General features: G+C 32.7%; 1 protein-coding gene across 4 annotated transcripts in view; it reads right to left on the bottom strand.

Moving 5' to 3' along the window:
* The window catches only part of Myo61F (unconventional myosin 61F), a 277176-nt gene that overhangs the window by 42062 nt on the left and 214066 nt on the right, over positions 1-21048 (bottom strand). For all 4 annotated transcript variants that reach the window (XM_081771503.1, XM_081771502.1, XM_081771504.1 and 1 more), the window contains 8 exons: positions 14883-14998; positions 13411-13481; positions 7948-8156; positions 6883-7065; positions 5657-5863; positions 4273-4532; positions 3013-3182; positions 245-399 (listed from right to left, as the gene is read on the bottom strand). In XM_081771503.1, the coding sequence (XP_081627629.1) occupies positions 245-399; positions 3013-3182; positions 4273-4532; positions 5657-5863; positions 6883-7065; positions 7948-8156; positions 13411-13481; positions 14883-14998 (1371 nt within the window). The remainder of the gene's footprint in view (positions 1-244; positions 400-3012; positions 3183-4272; positions 4533-5656; positions 5864-6882; positions 7066-7947; positions 8157-13410; positions 13482-14882; positions 14999-21048) is intronic.

The raw sequence follows: 21048 nt of genomic DNA, 5'->3' as shown, positions 1-21048 counted from the left end.
TACACAGAAGTTTATAACAAACGTTTCATATAGACAAATAACAAACACGCATGAATGATATAATTCTGCACAAAAGCACACATAGCTCTAAAAGGGTAAGTGGAAATTGTAAAATTGTTAATTTTGATTGTATAGATAAAACGTAGTTAATAAGTAATACCATAAAACAGAAGAAATCTACAACCATCATTCTAGTAAATTAAAGATATTTACAAATAATCAAGATGGTAGAAAAATCACTCACATCTCGTCCCATGATTTTCTGTATCTTTTTATCGGCTTTCTTGTGGCTGATGTAATGGTTGTGGTAATTTAAGTTCTCATTCAATTTGGCAAGAAGAGTTAGGTCAGTAGGATCTCCAGGCCGAAGACATTCTTCATCCATCAAAGAAATAATTCCTGTAAATCATAAAGAAAATTATAGTGTTCCAACCCCATCGAGATTAACAACTTATCATCCAAGAAATAAAAAATAAATAAATAAAAATAAGTTGTTTTTATCAGCTTCTTTCAAGACACACCAGATTGATTGGCTTCTACAACAATCCAAAGGCGCAGGATCCCTTGCCAAAAAGAAAACCAGACAAGGATAAAAGTGTGCTGCATGACTAAATTTTTTTCGCTAACAGTATGAGCAGAAACCTGGTGAAAATAATTTTAACAAATTCTTTTCTATGCACATCAGAAAACTCGGGATTTGAAAACAAACTATTTTTATTACAATACACCTTTTTCTCAATATTGTGTCGTATGTTTAAGTAAAACTTGAAAATGGTATTAATGACTGAGGGTTACTTGATGAGAGGTGTTTTGCATTTAGGAAAAATTGAATTGAGAGGGGGGAGGAGGGAGGTGATTTTGGCTAATTATTACCACATATATTCAATACTATTGAAGAAGAGAAAAATATCGTGAGATTCAAATACTATATTATCATTCCGTTATTCAAGAAAAGGGGATAAAGAAAGTGCTAAAAGCTAACGACTAATTTATTTATTAGTCTTGTACAAAGTATCCATTTAAATTCTTTTGCATTGAACAAAACGGAGAAAAACAGACTGGTTTTCGTAAAGTGATTAGGCGTACCAAAAAAATTCTGGTTTTGCTTCTACCAAGAGAAAGGCACGTACCTGGGAAATCAGATAGTTTCCATTAGTAGTGTTATTTGTCTCATCTGTCAGGTATTTTCATCAGTGCTTTACAAACACACCAAAACTAAACTATATTTCTTTCATACATGGAAGAGACATGGTTAAACTGGAAACAGTACACATCTTGGTATTGTTTTTGACTCTTAGCTACGACGCGTTACTCACTACATCGACCAAGTTCCAAATGAAGGTTATAAAAACCATGGAATTTATCAATAAGACAAAAGGATTTTAAGTCGATTCGTACGTTGGAAACATATTTTATATAGGTTAGAATAAAATTACATGTATCAAGAATACGGAACCTGAACAAACATAAGCAATGTCACCAACTTGAACGAATGCTAACTAAACTTCTTAGATTTCTCATAAAAATAAATACATTTCTAACCAAAAAGTGAAACTTACTCTAATCTATTAGGAAACTACAAAATACAATAACTGAAGACGCACAGAAAAGTAACTATACACTGTGTTAGTTCCAAATTGTTAACAAAATTGATAGCGTGGGGAAAAAAATTGATAGCGTCCTGTCGTCCTATCAGTGTAAATCCGATAGGGGATGATATGAGGACAATAGAAAGAAATACAGTGGTTTTATTGAATGTCTGCAGGAACATGGGTTTAAAAGTAAATGCAGAGAACAACTAAGTACATGGAAATTAGCCGTAACCGTAATATTGCAGATTATGGATATGTTAAAATATCAAATAATACTTTTGACAAAGTGAATACTTTCAAATATCTAGGATTAACATTAACAGACCAAAACCATATCCATGAAAAAAATTAAATGTCGCCTGAAAGCACGGAATTCATGTTATTATTCAGTCTAAATACTTTGTCTTCGCGAATTCTACCGAAGAGCTTGGAATTTAAAACATATAAAACGATAATTATGCCTGTTGTTGTGTATGGTTCCAAGATATGGTTGCTTATTTTGAAGGATGAACGCATACTGCGAATACGGACCCAAGGCAAATGGGAATGAGGAATGGTGGAAACTTTGTAACGAGAAATTTCATAATTTATACTGTTTACCTAACATTGTGAGAGTTATTAAGTCCAGGAGGCTCAGATGAACAGGTCATGTGGCTAGAATGGAAGAAAGTAGGGACGCTTTCAATATTATAACTGGAAATCCATCGAAAATTGACTATTAGAAAGATCTATGCAGATGGGAGAATAATATTAAGATGAATCTCGCAGAAACAGGGTATAAAGTAGAAACTGGATCCATTTGGCGAACGACACCCGTCAATGGAGAGCTTTTATGAGTACAACATTGAACCTCCAGGTTCCATAGGGCATATAGTTAGTTAATCATCTTGGATAATAGATAGAAATAATTTTCTTCTACAGGAAGACTGCTACCAGTTACTTTCAACATTCTCCAGTACGGAGAACTGTGCTTCCTCAGTAACATTGTAACTTATAATAAGAATGATACATTTGACACAGCAAAGGAATTTTGTGTGTGTAAATGCATGTGATGAGTTTAAAGAACTAATTGGGCATAACATCTGTAATGTACCTTTCAAAAAATAAATAAATTTGCCAAGAAATCGGTATCAATATACACCTCAAATAAAATTCAGTAAATAAATAAATAAAACTCAATAGGTAGTCTACATTACAACATTCCCATTGAGAGATAAGAAGATTGTAGGATATCCTTAATTTTAGAATTTCAAGTTAATATATTGTGATGGAAAAAATTAATCTTATCCATCTAATGAATTGTGGTGTTTGTAACGTATAACGTTATCAGTACTGTTTTGTACTTCTTAATATGCATAACTGACTTCTCACAGGCAATTCTCAAAGAAAGATTTGAACTTTTTAAGTATAGTAAACATACCTTTATGCTTTTCTTCGATAAGATCGCAGATGATTTTGTTGTTAAAATATTCTACCGGCTCCCATTCAATTCCTTCTTTCAAGTATTCCTCTTGCTCAGATTTCAGGGTCAATTCAATGAACAACTGTTGAAGCTTCTCGTTGCAATAATTAATGCAAAACTGTTCGAAACTGCGATGGAAATAATATGCTCTGATATTAATTTACAAGTTTATACGCTCTAATACTAATTTACAACATTGCTTCATAGACATTGTTATTAAAATTCCACACAGAAATAAATAAATTAATTAATTAAATTAAATTAAAAAATAAATGTATGGAATATGATTATATCTTACGTTATGATAACTGTCACGAATATAGTTAGATAATTGAGTTTTACTGCTTAATATAGAACAAGACTACTTTCAATTGATGATATAAATATTTTCTACAATTATCAGTACGCGTTTTCTTTATACCTGAACACCACAAATAATCTTGTGGTTACAAATATTCACATAACATTGCGCACGAGAGAGAGACGACTACTATTCTGAAAAATAAATAAATAAATAATAAAATAAAATAAAAAAAATTGAAATAAAAATTCGTGAAATATTAAGCGTCATGACAATCTAGTTTCCCCCATCACTTTTGTTTTACGAAGATAATTCAGATTCTAATACAAGTGAGTAAAAACTCGCGACATGTAGTCTAAGTGAATATTTGCTAATGAATATTATTAACCTCGAATGAGTTCCAATAATTTTAGAGGCTCATTCAAACTGTTTTACAGTTCTTACAAAAACCTCGAAGAGTTTAGATACAACTGTAGCTATTATTAGGCTTCAGCTAAAGCTAATGGCCTTCATTTGGTGAAGAAACTATACACAAAGAAACTATTATGATTATACTCTAAGAATATCTGCGTTCGTGATTAAACGATCTTCGTAAAATGAGAAAACAAGGTCATTTTAGCTTTAAAAGTAGAATAAAACTTTTGCTCATTTCTCACTATTGAATACCGTCACAGGAACTACATAAATTACTGTTGTATCAGACTATCATGAAACTAATTCACTTCTCGAAGCAGAAAATAATACGAGTATGTAAATGAATTCGTTACATTTGCATCCCAATCATCCTCAACACTCTAGGTAAGTTTCCCTCAACACACTAGGTAAAGGAATTATTATATACAGTGGGTGTAGGCTATAGTCATGAGAATACTGTCTAACAAAATTAATGTATAGTATGAATGAATTTGCAATTGTACCTGTTTCTTTCGAAAATCTCGAATCCATAGATATCCAAGATTCCCATGACGGTTTTTCTGCCAGACTGCGTTGATTGCAGAGAGCTGTTAAGTCTAGATACCAACCATGTGAAGAGACGATCGTATATTGCTTTGGCTAAAGCATCTCGTGCATATACAGCCTGTTCCCGTGTCAGGGGAGTTGTCACCACGTCTCGCTGGGCTTCTATCGTACGATTCGTCAAAGCAGCTCGCAGTAGATCAACTTTGCATCCTAACAACTAAGAACAAAAATAGGCAACGTAAGCATAAATACTACACAATATTCAGTAACACTGAAATCAGTATGCTGAATTCAAATTGTATTATAACGAAACCTACAATTTAAATAAATTGAATCTTCTCTCCACAAGAGTTCTCTGATTCACAAGTCCATTTATCTTGAAATTACAATTGAAATATTTACACATTTTTAAATAAACTACGTTTATTTTAAAACTGTAGAGAAATATTTATTTAAAGAAAAATACTGTAAAACATGTTACCTTGGCTACCAACCTAACTCCCCTCTCGCTGTTTGACTTAAAGAAAGTACGACAAGGTGAAGGAGTTCCATGTTATTGTCTTTTATGTTAGTAATCCCTAAGTCCAAGAACAGATTGGCGTCTGTTGTCAATAATGTTGAATTTATATCAATTATTTGTGAATGTAAGGCAGTTTATATAGATACTGTATTATTACATATATTATAAAAAATGTTTTTGACTATTATTTCACTACTATACATATATTTCTTTTACCTCTTTTTTACACTTGGTTGTTAGTTAAACCATGGGTAGCCAAGAGAGAGAGAAGTACTGTACACATATACATAAAGAAGTAATTATCCTTTAAGGTTATTGTACCTTGTTTTTCTAGATGTAACCATTTTACTTTATTTTTCTATATTTCTTTAGTGTTTAAGATGTAACGTTTAAATCAATATTTCTTTTGTAAGTTCTTTGTTCTTTCAGCTAGTTTATGAGTACGAATTTTCTCTTTCTCTCTCTCTCTCTCTCTGTGTGTGTTTATTTATTTAAGTATTTATTTGTTAAATTTAGCTTCATGCTCTCCGAAATAAGATTCTGGATACGCTATTCTAACTACGTGTATCTATTTTGATTAAAATCGAATTTATATCATGTCACTGTACAAAATTAAAATTATAAACTTAAAAAATGAAAATTATTATGTTAAAATAAGCTCTTATTTAACCAAAATTTATAATTTCTATGACTGCCGCTAATGTCACCTTAAGTGGTACAGGACTTACGGAGCGGCTAAAATTTTTGCCTGTAATTGGTCCAAAATTTACTGTGCTAAACAAAAAGAAAACATAAACGCGAAAAGAATAAGTAATACTTACTTTACAAACGTGTTCCACCGACTCTGGTTTCAAAATTTGTGCAATGTTGTTGTCTTCGGTAAAACCAACATTTCCCAAATGCAGCACAGCAGCTACGATGGAGAATATGTCGAATTGTTCTGAATCTGTAAGCTCTATAACAGACATAGCTTTCCTTACGACGTTATACTGTTCAGCATCGTCAATTGTGTTCCGACTTCCTTGTTTCTAGAAAAGAGTAAAATTAAATATTTACGTACGCTTGAAGAATTATCACAGTTCTTCACAAATTAACGCATTATTTTTTCCTTTATCCCTAAATTTTCTCTTATAAAATTCACACTTTTAATATTAAATACTGGTACCATTTTTGATTCATTGATTTATACAGAAAAGTATCTTTCTTTTAGTCTTGAAATAACGGGAGATTTTAATATTCTGGTTTTACTGATTTCTTCTACATCAACACAATCACACAATCAGTACTTTATTACATAATTCGTGTTCCTTAATATTTATAATAATAATAATAATAATAATAATAATAATAATAATAATAATAATAATAATAATAGAAAAACAAAATTAATATACTTTCCCGTGTAAATCAATCGACAAAAAAAAAAAGCAAAGTTTGGTGCCGGCATTTAACATTTTTCCTTGGGTAGAGTTAAAACAGAACACAAAAAGCAACCATAAAGGTAATGTTTGATGTTTTAAATGTACACAGCTCACTCTCAGAACTCTTAAGGTAGTTTTAGCTTATTTAATACACTCTCATTCTTATTGTTAATAACGAATAATAATGTTGAACTGACTAATGATTTTGTGCATTTCCATCTACAATATTAGGATTGTAATATATATATATATATATATATATATATATATATATATATATATATATATATATATATATATATATATATATATATATAATAACCTAATGGAGTTGGTAGTTTTTATTCTGATGGAATAAGTTATTGATTAATTTATGTACTTTATATGAAACATATGTATTATTAACTAGATTGTATCTATTGTTGTTTTATTTGTCCTACCAGAGACACACAAACTACTTGTAAAACACTCCTCTACCATAGCTTGGTTTGTTGAAACTGTCAACAAGTATACATTTTTAAAAAATCATGAATATTGTTGCATCAACAAAAATATATAATGTTAAATCTTTATTACATAAAAGCAAAGTCATTAGTGAAGAAAACACTGAAGAACTTATAACATACCCCATGACTCATATAATAATACAGGTCTGGATTCCTTTTAAGGTGAAGCTTACTAATTAATTCATCATCAGCTCCTGTCAATAATTGGTAAAATATATGGAAATTTCGCTCCCCACTGTATTGCTGTACCACTCGAGATTTCTCCAGAAGATAATTTAGGATATTTCCTCCAACAGGATCGCCCTTCAAAAGAAAAATGAAAAGCTCTTCATTACAACGAATAAGCTCATTCATTCCAAGAAATATGCACAATCAATTTTACACATTAAAAATGTTCATTGTAACTTTTTAAAAATTATATTCATATTTTGACAATTTAACAGACTATTGTTTTTCAATACATTGGAAACGAGTACACTTCCGTATTTCATTTTGCCCCTCAGAACCTTTGACGCGACAAAATACGAAGTTATAACATTGAAGTTCAAAATATATTCATTATTACGAATTTTGCAAAGTAAATTCAAAAGTTGAGATGCAAAATAACGACAATTAGTTTATTTTTCAGCACCAGGAACTAGTCTCAGAAACTGAAATTAAACACACACAGAGCGTAACAAAGAAAGGTGTATTCGTATTAGGGAAAAAAAAAATCAATAGGAAACCAATGAAAAAAGGGGAATCAATAGTACATTATTATATAATTATAACACTCACAATTTGAGTAATAAAAACAATAAACTTGATTGGTTAGAATTTATATTTTTCCTCTTCATTTGCTACTTGAAATATTGTTAGAATCAATGCTCGGATTTATACCCGAGAAACGAATTTTACCGGAAAACGAACCCGGAATCACATGCAGAGAATGTACGCATGTTAATAATTTGGCTACGAATGGCCACGATAAGACTTTTAAATGTTGTACCGTAATCTTTACATAAGATGGTTTAATAATTATTGTACGAAATACAGAAGTAATATAATTTTATAAAAAATTACTGACTAAACACTTCATGTTTCTCGTAATAGACGAATTATGATGTCCGCATAACTAATAATAATAATAATAATAATAATAATAATAATAATAATAATAATAACAACAACAACAACCGTACTCACAGCGTAGTTGAATTCAATATCCATGTATTTTCCGAAGCGACTTGAATTGTCATTTCGGTTGGTCTTCGCATTTCCAAATGCCTCAAGAACTGGGTTGGACTGAAGTAACTTATCTTTCACGCTTTCCACCTGCTTCTTGTGTCCTGTAGCAGCAGCAATGAACTGTAAAACCTTCTTTGAAGCTTCAGTTTTCCCAGAACCCGATTCACCTGCCAAAAAAATAAAATAAAAGCCACTATGTCCATTCCAATTACAATTACAAACTGGATCATTTAACTTGAAAGGACTTTGTAACTTTTAAACTAATAGATACAATTTGATGAAATTTTGTAACATGCAAATATTGACAGGACATCGTTTGCCATACTCTGCACTACTACTCAATTAACAGTGTTGACAGTATTGCACTATGTCAGGTTATTATACATTTCAAATCTACATGTTAAACGAAAACTTATAATACCACATTTATTATTCAGTATTACAAAACTAAGGACGTTACAGTATCACAAACATTCGTAAACAACCCAATTTTGGCCGCTTCTACAATAGTAATAACCATGGGCGGCGATTAGGGGGGGCAAAGGGGGGCAGTTGCCCCCCCACTTTTTTTTAAGTAACCCATTAATGTATATAGCTTCATTTGACAATGTAATGTTTTATATGTATTACTGGTTCATAAAAAAATGGTGCCATATAATATTTCCCGTTTCGTGAGTACATATTGGTTGTCTTCTCGTGGAGTTAAGCAAGCTACAGGAATTGTTTTAATTGCAATTCAAAGCAATTAATATTGCAATCGCGTATTTCTATAAATTTCGTAGCATATGCTTGTAGTATTTACTGTCTTTCATTTTCTAACAAGGTACATTCGCGAAGTGTACCCTCGGGATTCGTGTAAAATTGATTCAAATGCAAAGTTCTCCTCGTCACAATGTGTATTGTACTAATTTTAGCGGCCCATACTGGTATTTATGTACCTTCATATATCCAGAATTCAATCATATACTAGTATAACGCTCAGACATGTTATTGCTTTTAGATGTAACTCGACATGAATGTGGGCATGTGCAAAACAAATTTAATCAAGTACTGCTTCTCTGACACATGCTACCAACCCGAGCTGCCATCTTGGATTCAACTTTTGGTTTTTCAAAAGAGAATAGGTGCAAGTGAGACATCAAATTCATGTACAGTTTTCTCGGAAACTCACTGATGTAGAGAATTTTACTGTAGCTTGTACCGTTTGCAAGGTATTGCATGTTAAATCCTTCCAGGCATTTCGCGAATAGACATTGCAGAGTAATATCAGTTACCCATATATTTTTGATGTTGACAAATCAAAACAATTTCTAACTGAAAAAATACTGTAGATATAAACAAATTCCTTACAACATTGGTGTCATAATCTTATTACATTTCTGTGAGTGATTGTATTACTTCCATGATATACTACAACAAAGAAGTATTGTATAACGGTCAAAATGCTTAATGTAAATTCAGATATGACCATATTTAGGTGAAGACCATTTCCGTATTGACGTCTGTGTGTATGTATTATATACGTTCAGAGAATATTTCGTCAACGATAAATCACGTAAAACACTACATATACACAGCGGGCCCTGCACAACTTTCTATTTGATTCAATATTCATGAAGTACCTGACATTTAACATGCAATAGCTACGGTAAAACTCACTACACTAGTGATTTTCCGAGAAATTGTACATGAACTTGATGTATCACTTGCAACTATTCCCTTTTGAAAAACCGAAAATTGAATCCAAGATAGCAGCTCGGGTTAGTAAGATGTGTCAGGGAAGCAGTACTTGATCAAATTTGTTTTGCATATGCCCACATTCATGTCCAGTTACATCTAAAGAAACTAAAAGCAATTTTGTGTCCGAGCGTTATACTAGTGTATGATTGAAAAATGAAAATGAAATCTTTGAGTTTTACGTCCCATGGTTATGCCGGTTAGGCTAAAGGAGACGGTGATGATGAGTAATGAATGAAAATGGTGGAATGAAGAAAGTGGGAGGAAACGGGAGAACCCCGAGAAAACCCACGCACACGGTGTTTGTCCACCACAAAGTTCCTTTGGCGGTGGCTGGAATCGAACCCGGGACCCCAAGCACTAGTGTATGATTGAATTCAGGATATATATGAAGGCTTATAAATACGCAAATTACCAGTATGGGCTGCTAAAATTAGTACAATACACATTGTAGCAAGGAGAACTTTGTATTTGAATCAATTTTACACGAATTTTGAGGGGACACTTCGCGAATGTACCTTGTAAGAGTAATAACGTATATTTAATGTGATGTGTGGAATTATAAATTAAGTTATTCATTAATCTCCAGTTTGAACATAACTTTTGCAAAACAAGCCTCATTATTCATTACTATAATTAATATTAGCTATCCTTTCTATTTACTTGTTTTGTAAATTTTTTTATTAAATAATCTGATCACACAATTTTCCAGACAGAGTTTTAAGATGTTCATGAGCAAGGAATCAAATCTCTTCTTACACCTTCGTTGTTTAAGAGTACAAAGGGCTAGTATTTACTTCCGTTGCTCTTGTTAATTTATTTAATAAAATATGAAATACGATATATGGTATTTTAACCGAAGAAGATAGTATCCTATTAGTTATACAACCTTTCGTCGAACAAAGTGTTAGAAACAATCAGATGAACTAAGATTAATATACAAATATTCAGATCATGCCTTGCCCCCCCACTTTTAACGTCCAATCGCCGCCACTGGTAATAACGCAAGTTAAGTTGGACATTTCAATGCACATCGGAAATACCTTCGTTTCGAATAGTATGTGTCTCGAACATGACTTATTTCTAACGAATAGGAACAAGGGATTCCAGGGATTGAATGTTTTTCAGGTCTTATTTCGAAAAAAATTTCTTAGATAACTATCACATCCCATCACAGAAGGTTTCCAAGTAATGTAAAGATTATAATGCCGTTTACATCAACTTGATATCTTAAGCTCTTTCAAATATATAAAAAAGATTCAAAGATATTGCTATACTGCTCAAAATAACATAGTTATTCTTAAAACGTTGTTTTTGTCTGCTTTTATAAGATTACAGCAACACTGCTTAAAATTATGAAATTCCGAGAACTTATGTTAGGGTGGTCCCCTAATATGAAATTCCGAGACCTGACTAGTATAGTAGCTACTTGACTAAAGTAGTAGTTTACATAATTCAGTTGACACTATCAGCGATGAGACTCATGTGAAGTAAATTTGTTTATGTTAGCCCTGTTGTTGTTAGTATTAGTCAGTTGAGAAGGAATGAATAGTAAATTATATACCGAAAAGCGTGTTTATGCATTGTAAATGTGGTGGAAACGTCCATAATTATGAAGATATTGAATGTTGTTGTTTTCCAAACATTGACCGTTTCTCGCGAAGGTAATCTGAAACTGAATGAAAGACTTGAACAGTCTGGGTCGGAGGGAAACTTTCTCATGCAGGTAGGCTCAAATTAGTTTGTATAGAAGAGAATTAAATGTTGTTGCGCAATGTTTTGTGCAGTCACCAATAAAACGAACGAGAAAACGTCCAACGAGTGGAAAATATCAAGAACCAACTTACAAAGGACTCAGAAAACGTTAAAGTTGAGTCAATATAAGCCAACTTTACTCTGAGGCCTGTTATAATAGGCGTATGAAGCCCTGGAGTAGTACACAATACAACAGGAAGTCAATTCACAAATTTAAAAATCATTTTTTGGAATGACGAGGCTAGTTTCAAGTTAAATGATAGAATGAAAAAGTATAGCTGTAATTACTAAGATATTGAGAGTCTACGTGTAGGACGAAAATAAACGCTCCTGATATGCTGTTTGGCAGGGACTTTGCGACTGAAATTGGCCCCCCACTTTGAATAGTATGGTTGATGCTGACAGTTGTATAGAAATACTTACATAGGAAGTGTTATTGGATCTAGAAAATAGTCCATTTTTTAAAAACCTATAGCAGATTCGATAAAAGTTAATTTGGCAACAAGATGGAGGACCCCCCCCCCCTTCATTATGTACCGCTTGTGAGAGAATTATAAGCGAAATGTTTGAAGATTAAATTGGCAGAAAGGGTACTGTTCACTGGCTTCCCATGTTACCCGATGGACTTTCTCCGTCTAGAATATACTGCGGTTACGCTATGAGTTATTTATTAGAAATTTTAACGCCTCCACCATGCGGTTACGCTATGAGTTATTTATGATTTATATAGAACGGGACGTATGCAAGAGGTGTTATAGTAATAACTAAATTTTTTTTAATAATTTAGATATTGATAAGTTGTATACTAATAAATTTGTTATTAATTATTTTGGTTGAAATAAAAGAATAGGATTTGTGGGGAATGTTTTTAATGTGTGTAGTTTTGATTAGTAGCGTTTATTTGAAACTTTTTAAGCACTGACTTATGACTAGGCATTGATAAATATTAACAGGTATATACCTTTTTTATTGATGTAGTTTAAATAAGCAATATGATTTACATTACTGATTAGGTGTTTTTTTTTTTTTTTTATGGATTTTTGAAGTTATTACTTCGACTTTGGAAGAGCCCTGTAGTTTTGTTACTTTATTTGAGACGAGGTTATGGAACTTTTTGTATTTGTGGTGGAATACGTAAAGACGTAAACCTTTGAAATTTATTTTTGTCATTATATTTGTTAATGCATAGATCTTATGTGTTGAATTGTGAAAGCTAGCTGACTTTAGTGCTTGGTAATGATTTTAAAGACGGAATTACATAGCAGTTTTACAGATAAAGAATTTATTAATTAAACAGAATTTGATTTTTGAAATATCCATAATTTCTTTTTGCTGTTTGTTGAATGTTCTTTGAAGAACATTGAATTAAAATTATAATCACGGACAAAGTTTAACGATGATATTGATGAGCGTCCGTGACAATACTAAAAAATAATGTTTGCTCCGCGAAGATTCGTAATGCTGAACATCTGAAGAAACGAAATCAATCTGCCTTTGAAAACCTACACTCTAAATACTTGTGCTTCAGTGCTGTAAACATGTTAACTTTGAATCCAACAGGATGGAAGCTAATTTAAGAGTCTTCTACATGCATATCTTGTATAATTGAGCATTGTCTCTATTTTTTTTTAATAAACGAAAACACGTTACCTGTATCACTTTTGCTTTGTACTTCACTTCTACAGTAAAAATGCAATTTCGCTAACTGACTGATGGGCCACCTTGTACATGTATAGTAATGGTATACATATACATACGTGTTATACATATATAATAATTTTTCAAAATACATTCAGAAACCAATAACAGCTAACAAATTACGACCAATAATTTATTGATTTACACAAAATTTACTTTTCTACTTTTCTTAATTTTCTTTTTTTCTTCCACAATGTAAACAAAGTCTCTTCAAATTACTGCAAAACTAACCTGAAATAAGAATGCACTGTTCCCGATTTTCTTCCTTGAGAGATCGATATGCGGTATCTGTAATAGCGTATCTACAGAAGAAAAAAAAAACTACATTAGCTATAAAAAAAACACCTGCAAACGCATACACACAATACATAACTATTTCATTATTTTGTAGAAAAAAATAAAGAAATGTTTTTGGAATTTGTATTTTACTAAAGTAATCTAAATATTAAAATACTACGTTTATATGTTTGTGGTCAATTCATTTTGACATTAAGATCTCGGAAACCACAACTCAAGAAACAAACTGTTATTTTTCCTATTCAACACTTTAGAGGCCGTTTTGAGCCCCCAAGATTAACAATGTCACCAGGACGTTGTTATGGTTGATATCCCTGTGTTAGGCAACCGGTAGAAAAGCTGCGCGTAACTGGCTAACGGACATTCCAGGCACTTCACTTTAATCTAAATGGCAAAACTAGTATATTGCATACTGGTAACTTCAAAGGCGTGGTGGGTTTCGTTTTATGAATATATATAATTGAAAATTATTGTATTTATAGCAATTCACTCCCTTTGTGAGTCGTCCTATCTTTCACTTGTATTTGTGAGGAAGTGGAAAGAGATTCATGCTCATTTTAGAACGATGCGCTGTGTAGATAGTGCAGGTTCAGCTACCAATAATAACAAAAAAAGATTTAAAAACAGTTTAGAATCTCCATCTCAATTTTTCCCAATAAATGAATTATATTTGTTTTAATTTCTTTTCTCATACAGCTTTTCTTAAAATACAATTTCAAAAATCTTGAACGATGTTGAATTCCTGCACCATCTTTGTTTTTATCCCATTGATTTATATGGAGAATTTTTTAATGTCCTCTTTGAAATGAACTGGAGTTATCATTTAAATATTAAATTTCACTGGAAGCACATATAAATAAAATTGAATATTATATATAAGTTGTATTTAACACATTTTAATGTAATATACTGCATATATTAAACACTTTAATTACAAGTTTCAAATTTATTCGACATTAATGATTAAAAAGTAATTTACTAGCTATCTCACTACATTTTTTATAAACACTAATACTTTATGTGTATCATAAGAGTTTATCATATAGATTTCTCCTTTCAACGACATATATATATTTTTCGTTCACTATTCATATGTCATGTTTATCTACTTACAGATTAATTTATAGCTAAAGTTAATAACTGATATATCATTCAGGGATTACATATGATTTTATCTCATAAGAATGAATCAACATCAGATGAACAACGTAACTATCTCAAGCTCGGATTTTAAGATCACAAATATAAAAAAGAATGAAATAATGGTCAGTTGCGATATGGTGTCAAATACAGAAGCAGAACTTAACGAATGACTATCTTATATTATTTGACGTATAACATTAGGCTTATATAGTCAATATTTACATTTGTATACTTTATTCAAACATATAATTCTTAATACTTACACATGTGGAGAAACTTCGTAAAAGTGTATATTTTGATATCGTTTCAAATATTCGTTCGAGTAGATGGGCAAATTCTTGTATGGATTCACTGATACGAGAACAGGTCCAATGTAAGTCTGTAAGAAAAAAGAATTACGTATTTATTGTGGATGTTCAAATTTGGAGCATGTTGTTGGGGGTTCTTCACAAAGAGTTTAATACTCGTACTTCATTCCAATTTTTATATTTTAAAACAATTTTTACTTTAGACAATTTGTATTTTGTTATGATTTTTATACCACATACTGCAACTTAAACATGTTCGGTGCCATTTACAATACCAGGCTTTCCAATGCTAATGAAAAAAAAAATATATATATATATATAGGAAATCACACGAAAAATATATGAGGTTTCGTGAAGCTGTGAAAAAGGAACATTTTAATTAACCAATAAGTAGAAATAAAAAAAAATCACATGTAAATTACACCAATTGTTATATGAACATACATTCTACTCTAAATATAACTAAATGGATAATTATTTTGTTTCAAAATTTTATACGAGCTTCTTAGTGTTTTCGTACGTAGCTCACTAGTACTAAGCAACGATCATAAGGAAAGTAAAACGGATCTCGTCGAGTCGCAGACATCCTGAACCACTGAAATACATCCACATAAAAATCTTCAATATCCCACGACAATGATTTTACTCCATCATTAAACGCATTAGTAACTGTGTGCAAAGTACAGGAACCAATATCCAGAAGCTTTGGTAACCCTTGAGCTTGGCACCAAACATTTAACATTCGCAGAAGAGGCACGTTCACATTACGCCCATCACTTTCCAGCATGAGGAACTTGTCATGAGACAGTTTGCATGTGTTAATAATTTTCGCAATAGCTTGAAAAATATTTGAAGATATACCGTGCCCCAAAAATGCACTGTCCAGACAATGAGTAACAACACAATTGGTCGAAGAAAAATATCGAATGTGAATATCAAACTGTTTATCAGTTGCTACGTTTGCTGTTTCATCTACAGCAAGACTGAAGAAGTTATCAGAAGTTTTAACATCGTACAACAATTTTTCATGTAAATACGGGCCAACTCCATGCGATATTGAATATGACAACTTAGTCTTATGAAGCTGAAAATCCTTATTTTCACAAGTGGAAGTAGCAATGCCACAAAAATATAGGAAGTTTCGTTAAAATGTAGGAAATATAGGAGTTTATAGGAAGAGACGCAAATGTATAGGAAAAATAGGAAATAGAGGAGCATTGGGAAGCCTGCAATATTTATTGATACCAGGGTATGACACGGTTTCACATTAAAAAAAAAAAAAAAAAAGTCAAGCGATTTTTCGAAGAGAACGAGATAAATGTTTACGATTAGCCTGGAACACCTAATATGAATTCGATAAAAAAAAAATGTATTTGCAAGAATAAAATCAGGAGGTAGGATTGCACAAAAAGACAAACTTGTTTTCGTTCTAAAGTGTGGTTCCACAATGGTGCACTCAAAAATTGTACACTCAGTTCCACACAGAATACAAATGTATATTCATGTCAAAAGTGCATACACTAAATGGTAAGACTCAGCTATACGCATGTAAATTTGTGTTTTAGGTGAATATATGATCCGCACCATAAAATATCGTTGCTTTTCTTATAGGGTGTATAAGAAAAGCGGGTGTATAGACAGCCACTTCTATTTCGGTTCTCTAAAGACTTTTTCCTACTCATTTTCTCCAACCATTACATCATGACAACAGGCTTAATTAAATAACATTTTTTTACTGTATATAAAACAGCAAAATACACTTGCGTGATGACACAGGACTTTTTAAGTTTACAACAATAGCTCTGGCTACGTTATATATTCATTAAAACAATTAAGTTTACAGAGTACTTAAGAGTTACAAACTGTCGAAAACAATTCACTTATTTCTGAGTCTTGGCAGGAAGTTCTAACAAAACAAACCACCTTTTTTTATTATTATTGAAACCCAGTTCCGCAGTAATTACTCTTTCTTTACTGTCACTTTCATTTCTAGTTATATGTTTGGCTTTGTTTTATGTGCAGCGCTGATGAGTTTTTCTCTGCCTCTTTCATTGAGAGAGTTACTCTCACATCAATCCAATAGCTGCAAATAGTGATCTCTCCTTCTTCTTTGTTAACACTTTCGCTTACGTATTATAATGTATTTCTTCCCAAAGACGACATACACATTATTCTCTTTCAAAAAATTGTCGGTTTATCAGAGCACGTGTATGTATGTATTGGCCTCTCATCCGTTTCCTTTAGCCTAAAAGCACAGAACAGCTAAACGAAAATCTCATAAATAAAATAAAATATTTAATAAAATCCAACCCAAAATAGCGCTGGCCATGGGTTTGTCTTCCGATGAAGCCCCACAACTGTACGTTAGAAGTTTTCCTAGTTCACAGGCAGTAAACATGTAAAGCATGTCAAAAATCGATCATACATTTTCATGTCTATGTAAACCCTGGTTTATATTACATGATAGATGCCTATAAAACTCGTTTCGAGACCACAGGTGCTCCTGTCAGATATAATTATACCGGGTGGCACGAAAAACCTGCCCGCCACGAGCATATTTACAGACAACAAATAAAAGAAAAAAGGATTAAGCTAATGGAAAGGTCTTTACTTACTGAAAAGATTTTTTCTTTTATAGTAGCTGCTGCGTTATTTTCAATTTCATTGTGGTCTGCCTATTGTAACTTATTGTTGCGGAACTGTTTCGACTATGTATACTTTACCATTGTCAGTACGAAAGCCGTGAAAAGACTTGGTTCAGACGTATGAAGTGCTGAGCGAGATGAATTCTCCTTCATAAAGAATCGTAACAGATGAGTGTCTAGCGGTTCATTTAAGGAAAGATGAAACATTTTTGCAAACAATCTTCCTGGCGTTCCCATACCAGCGAAAGCAGTATACAGAATTTGGTGATAAAGTGATATACTACATATTAGAGAGACCTGCACAGACCGAATTTTTCGGCCCGAGCCCAATCCAGCCCGAATGTACTTAGGCCCGGCCCAGCACGGGCCCGAAAAGTTTTGGATATTTTTGGCCTGAGCCCGGCCTGGCCAGATAAGTTTTTAAAAATTTTTGGCCCAAGCGCGCCCCGGGTCCGATAAATTTTAAAAGTTTTTGGTCCAACACCCGGCCCGATAAATTAAAAAAAAAAAAATAGCTCGAGCCCCAATCTTTCTCAAAATTTAGTATTAAACTTGACCTAACCCTCAGAAACATTTTCTAAACTCTGGTTCACAACCTGACGCTTGCCTCCCGAATGGTACCATTGCCTCCTAGAACTTTGCCTGTCATCGAGAGAACAAAAACTCGATTTCCTGTAACAAAAATCTAACTTAATTGATTTTTAGTATAAAGTGAAGATAGCAATATTGTTTAGCAACAGGGAAAACTTTCCCACCCCTTCTTGTCATATTTTGGGTTCAGTGAAGGTCAAGGTCAGAGCTCAATTTACCGCGCAATGCCTGCAATCCTCTATAGTGAAAGTGGAGCCGCTAGGCAACACAAACTGTAAATAGCTATTGCATTCTTTGTAACATTTTTCACGGGCACAGTTCTTCAACGTTTGGCTTTATTTCAATTATCGTTTAACGAAAGTCAATAATTATTAAAGAATTGCAATTAATCGGCTCCAGCCCAAACCCGGCCTGTGCAAGTCTCTACTACATAGTCAGTTGTAAAAAAAACAACAAAAAAAAAGGACAAAAAAAAAAAGATCGAGTCCCGTCTGTTCAATTTGCCGTCATCGCAGATATTCGAGCACGAATGATCCAAAGTCCTAAGAAATCGACATGTAAATTGTCGCAACAGGTGAACGTTTCACATAGGTCTTGTCAATGAGTTTTACTTGAAGCCTTATAAAAGCCTTAAGGTTGAAGCCTTATAAAATGACACATGTTCAAGTACTGAAGAATGAAGACAATATAAAATGTATGAATTACTGTACATGGCTATTTCAAACAATCCTGAATGGATTGTTGGTTCCGCTGCCTATTTCATGAGTGATTAACTGAAATGCCAGTTCCTTGCACGGGGAGGATAGGTTTATGGAAAATATTTCAGCCTTCTCTTTCCCTTAGAATACGTATATCAATGAAAATGTAATAATAAATAACCCACACGTAATTCTAGTTTTGGCATAAATTTTGAACTCTCTTTAAGTTACATGACAAAATCCCAGCTTGAGATAAGTACTATGTTTACAAATTTATTTTAAACTGCTGAACCATTTTTGTATGATGCGACCAAAAACTTCAGGCAACATCAATTTTAATATGAAGAAAGAAATTATAGAAAATTTCTTCCTTGCCCCCTTAAGATGGAAATTTTCAAAAATAGGAAGACGCGCCCTTTATTTTTAATGAAGAGTTTATACACAGAGTTTCATCTTCCTAGCTTGGTGGGATCTTGGCCCACCCTCTACCCCCCCTCCCTTAGGATACCTTATTTTATCAAAGCTGGATCATAAAGTCTTAACTTTCCGATGTTCCAAAATTCATTTCAAACTGTTCAACTGTTTCCCGTGCTGTGATCACAAAACAGGAAACATCGATTTTAATGTGAAGAAATTAATTATTAAAAATTCCCCCTCCCCTCTTAAAACGTAAAGTTTTAAAAATGCTGCGACACATGTCCATTTATTTTTAATGAGGAATATATATATATATATATATATATATATATATATATATATATATATATACAAAGTTCCATTTTCGTAACTTGATAGGATCGTGAGGTACTCAATTTTCTCATACATTTTTACTCACGCTCCCCTTATGATACGCATTTTAATCACAGTAACATGATAAAAACGCAATTCGAGATACGTGATAACTATATCCAAAAATTCATTTCAATCGTTCAGTCGTTTTCTCGTAATATGATCACAAACAAGACCTATTTCGTTTTTATACGTACATAAAAAAAAAAAAAATGTCTTCGGTTAGATGAGAACTTCGTCCCCAGACTCCGCATTTACTTTATCTACGGCCTCGCACCTCATATTTCAGCTTTTGCTCCCGTTCTTCGCACGGCAAGAAAAAAGTTTATGGCATTATTCTTTTCGAAAAATTAAACGCCTTTCCTTTTAAGAATACGTATTTCAACTCAAGTGAAATGATAAACGCTCAGGTCGGCTTAAGTGCTCTGTTCAAAATTTCATTTTAAATGGTTCATCCGCTTCCCTGTGATAAGACTGACGTCCTCGAACTCATTTTTACATATTGAGAAGAAAATAGAAATTTCTCCTTCTCTCGGGGATTAAAAGGGAATTTGCGGAAACGTTGTGGCGTATGCTCACTTGGTTTGAATGAGGAGTTTATATACTAAATTTCATATCCCTAACATGTCATCTAATCTTAAACGATTTCGAGATATGGGCATCTTCTTATAACAATTGGCAGTGTTAAGGACAAACCACGAAGTGGTAGACCATCAACAAGAGAGGAACAATGGAGAGAAGTCGCGGCGTCAGTGGAAAGATCACGAATGAAGTCAACTCGCAAACGGTTCGCCGAACTGTGTATACCCCGGTCAACTCTGCGCAAACACATGGAACACGACTTAAAATTACACCCACATCGACTGAAATTTGTTCAATAATTATCTGACAATGATTTAAAGTTGAAGAAAGGAGACATGTTACGCACTTCTTCAGGTGTTTGACACTATCCTGAAACGTGGAAAAATTTTCAGTTATGAACGTGATATATAGAGACCGGATGTTAGGCAAAATGCCTATTCATTAATATTGAAGATATTATTAAAAATAACGTTTTAAAGTTTATATGAGGTGTTATAATTTTCAATTTAAGCCAATTTTATTCTGCCTATTTTGCCTATTTCGCCATTTCCTTCCTAAATAATTGCTTTAGTGCCTAATGTTGCCTATTCTATGCATTTTCTTCAAAATAAGACTTTATTGGAGAAAAATATATGATTTAATATTCCAAGAATTGATTCTGCCTCTTCCGAGAAATACCGTATAAGCATGGGCTGCTGAAGGTGGGGCCAGGATGCCCCCCCCCCCTCTGGCTCACGAAAACAACTTAAATTTCTTAAGATTTTCTTAATACAAATAACCAAACGTAATATAGAAACGAGGGAGATAGGCCCCTCC

This window comes from Thermobia domestica, chromosome 9, assembly GCF_964235325.1.
Source record: "Thermobia domestica chromosome 9, izTheDome1.hap1.1, whole genome shotgun sequence".
NCBI classification, from domain to species: Eukaryota; Metazoa; Arthropoda; class Insecta; order Zygentoma; family Lepismatidae; genus Thermobia; species Thermobia domestica.
Note: the sequence above shows the minus strand (reverse complement) of the source record. Positions and strands in the feature narration are given on the sequence as shown.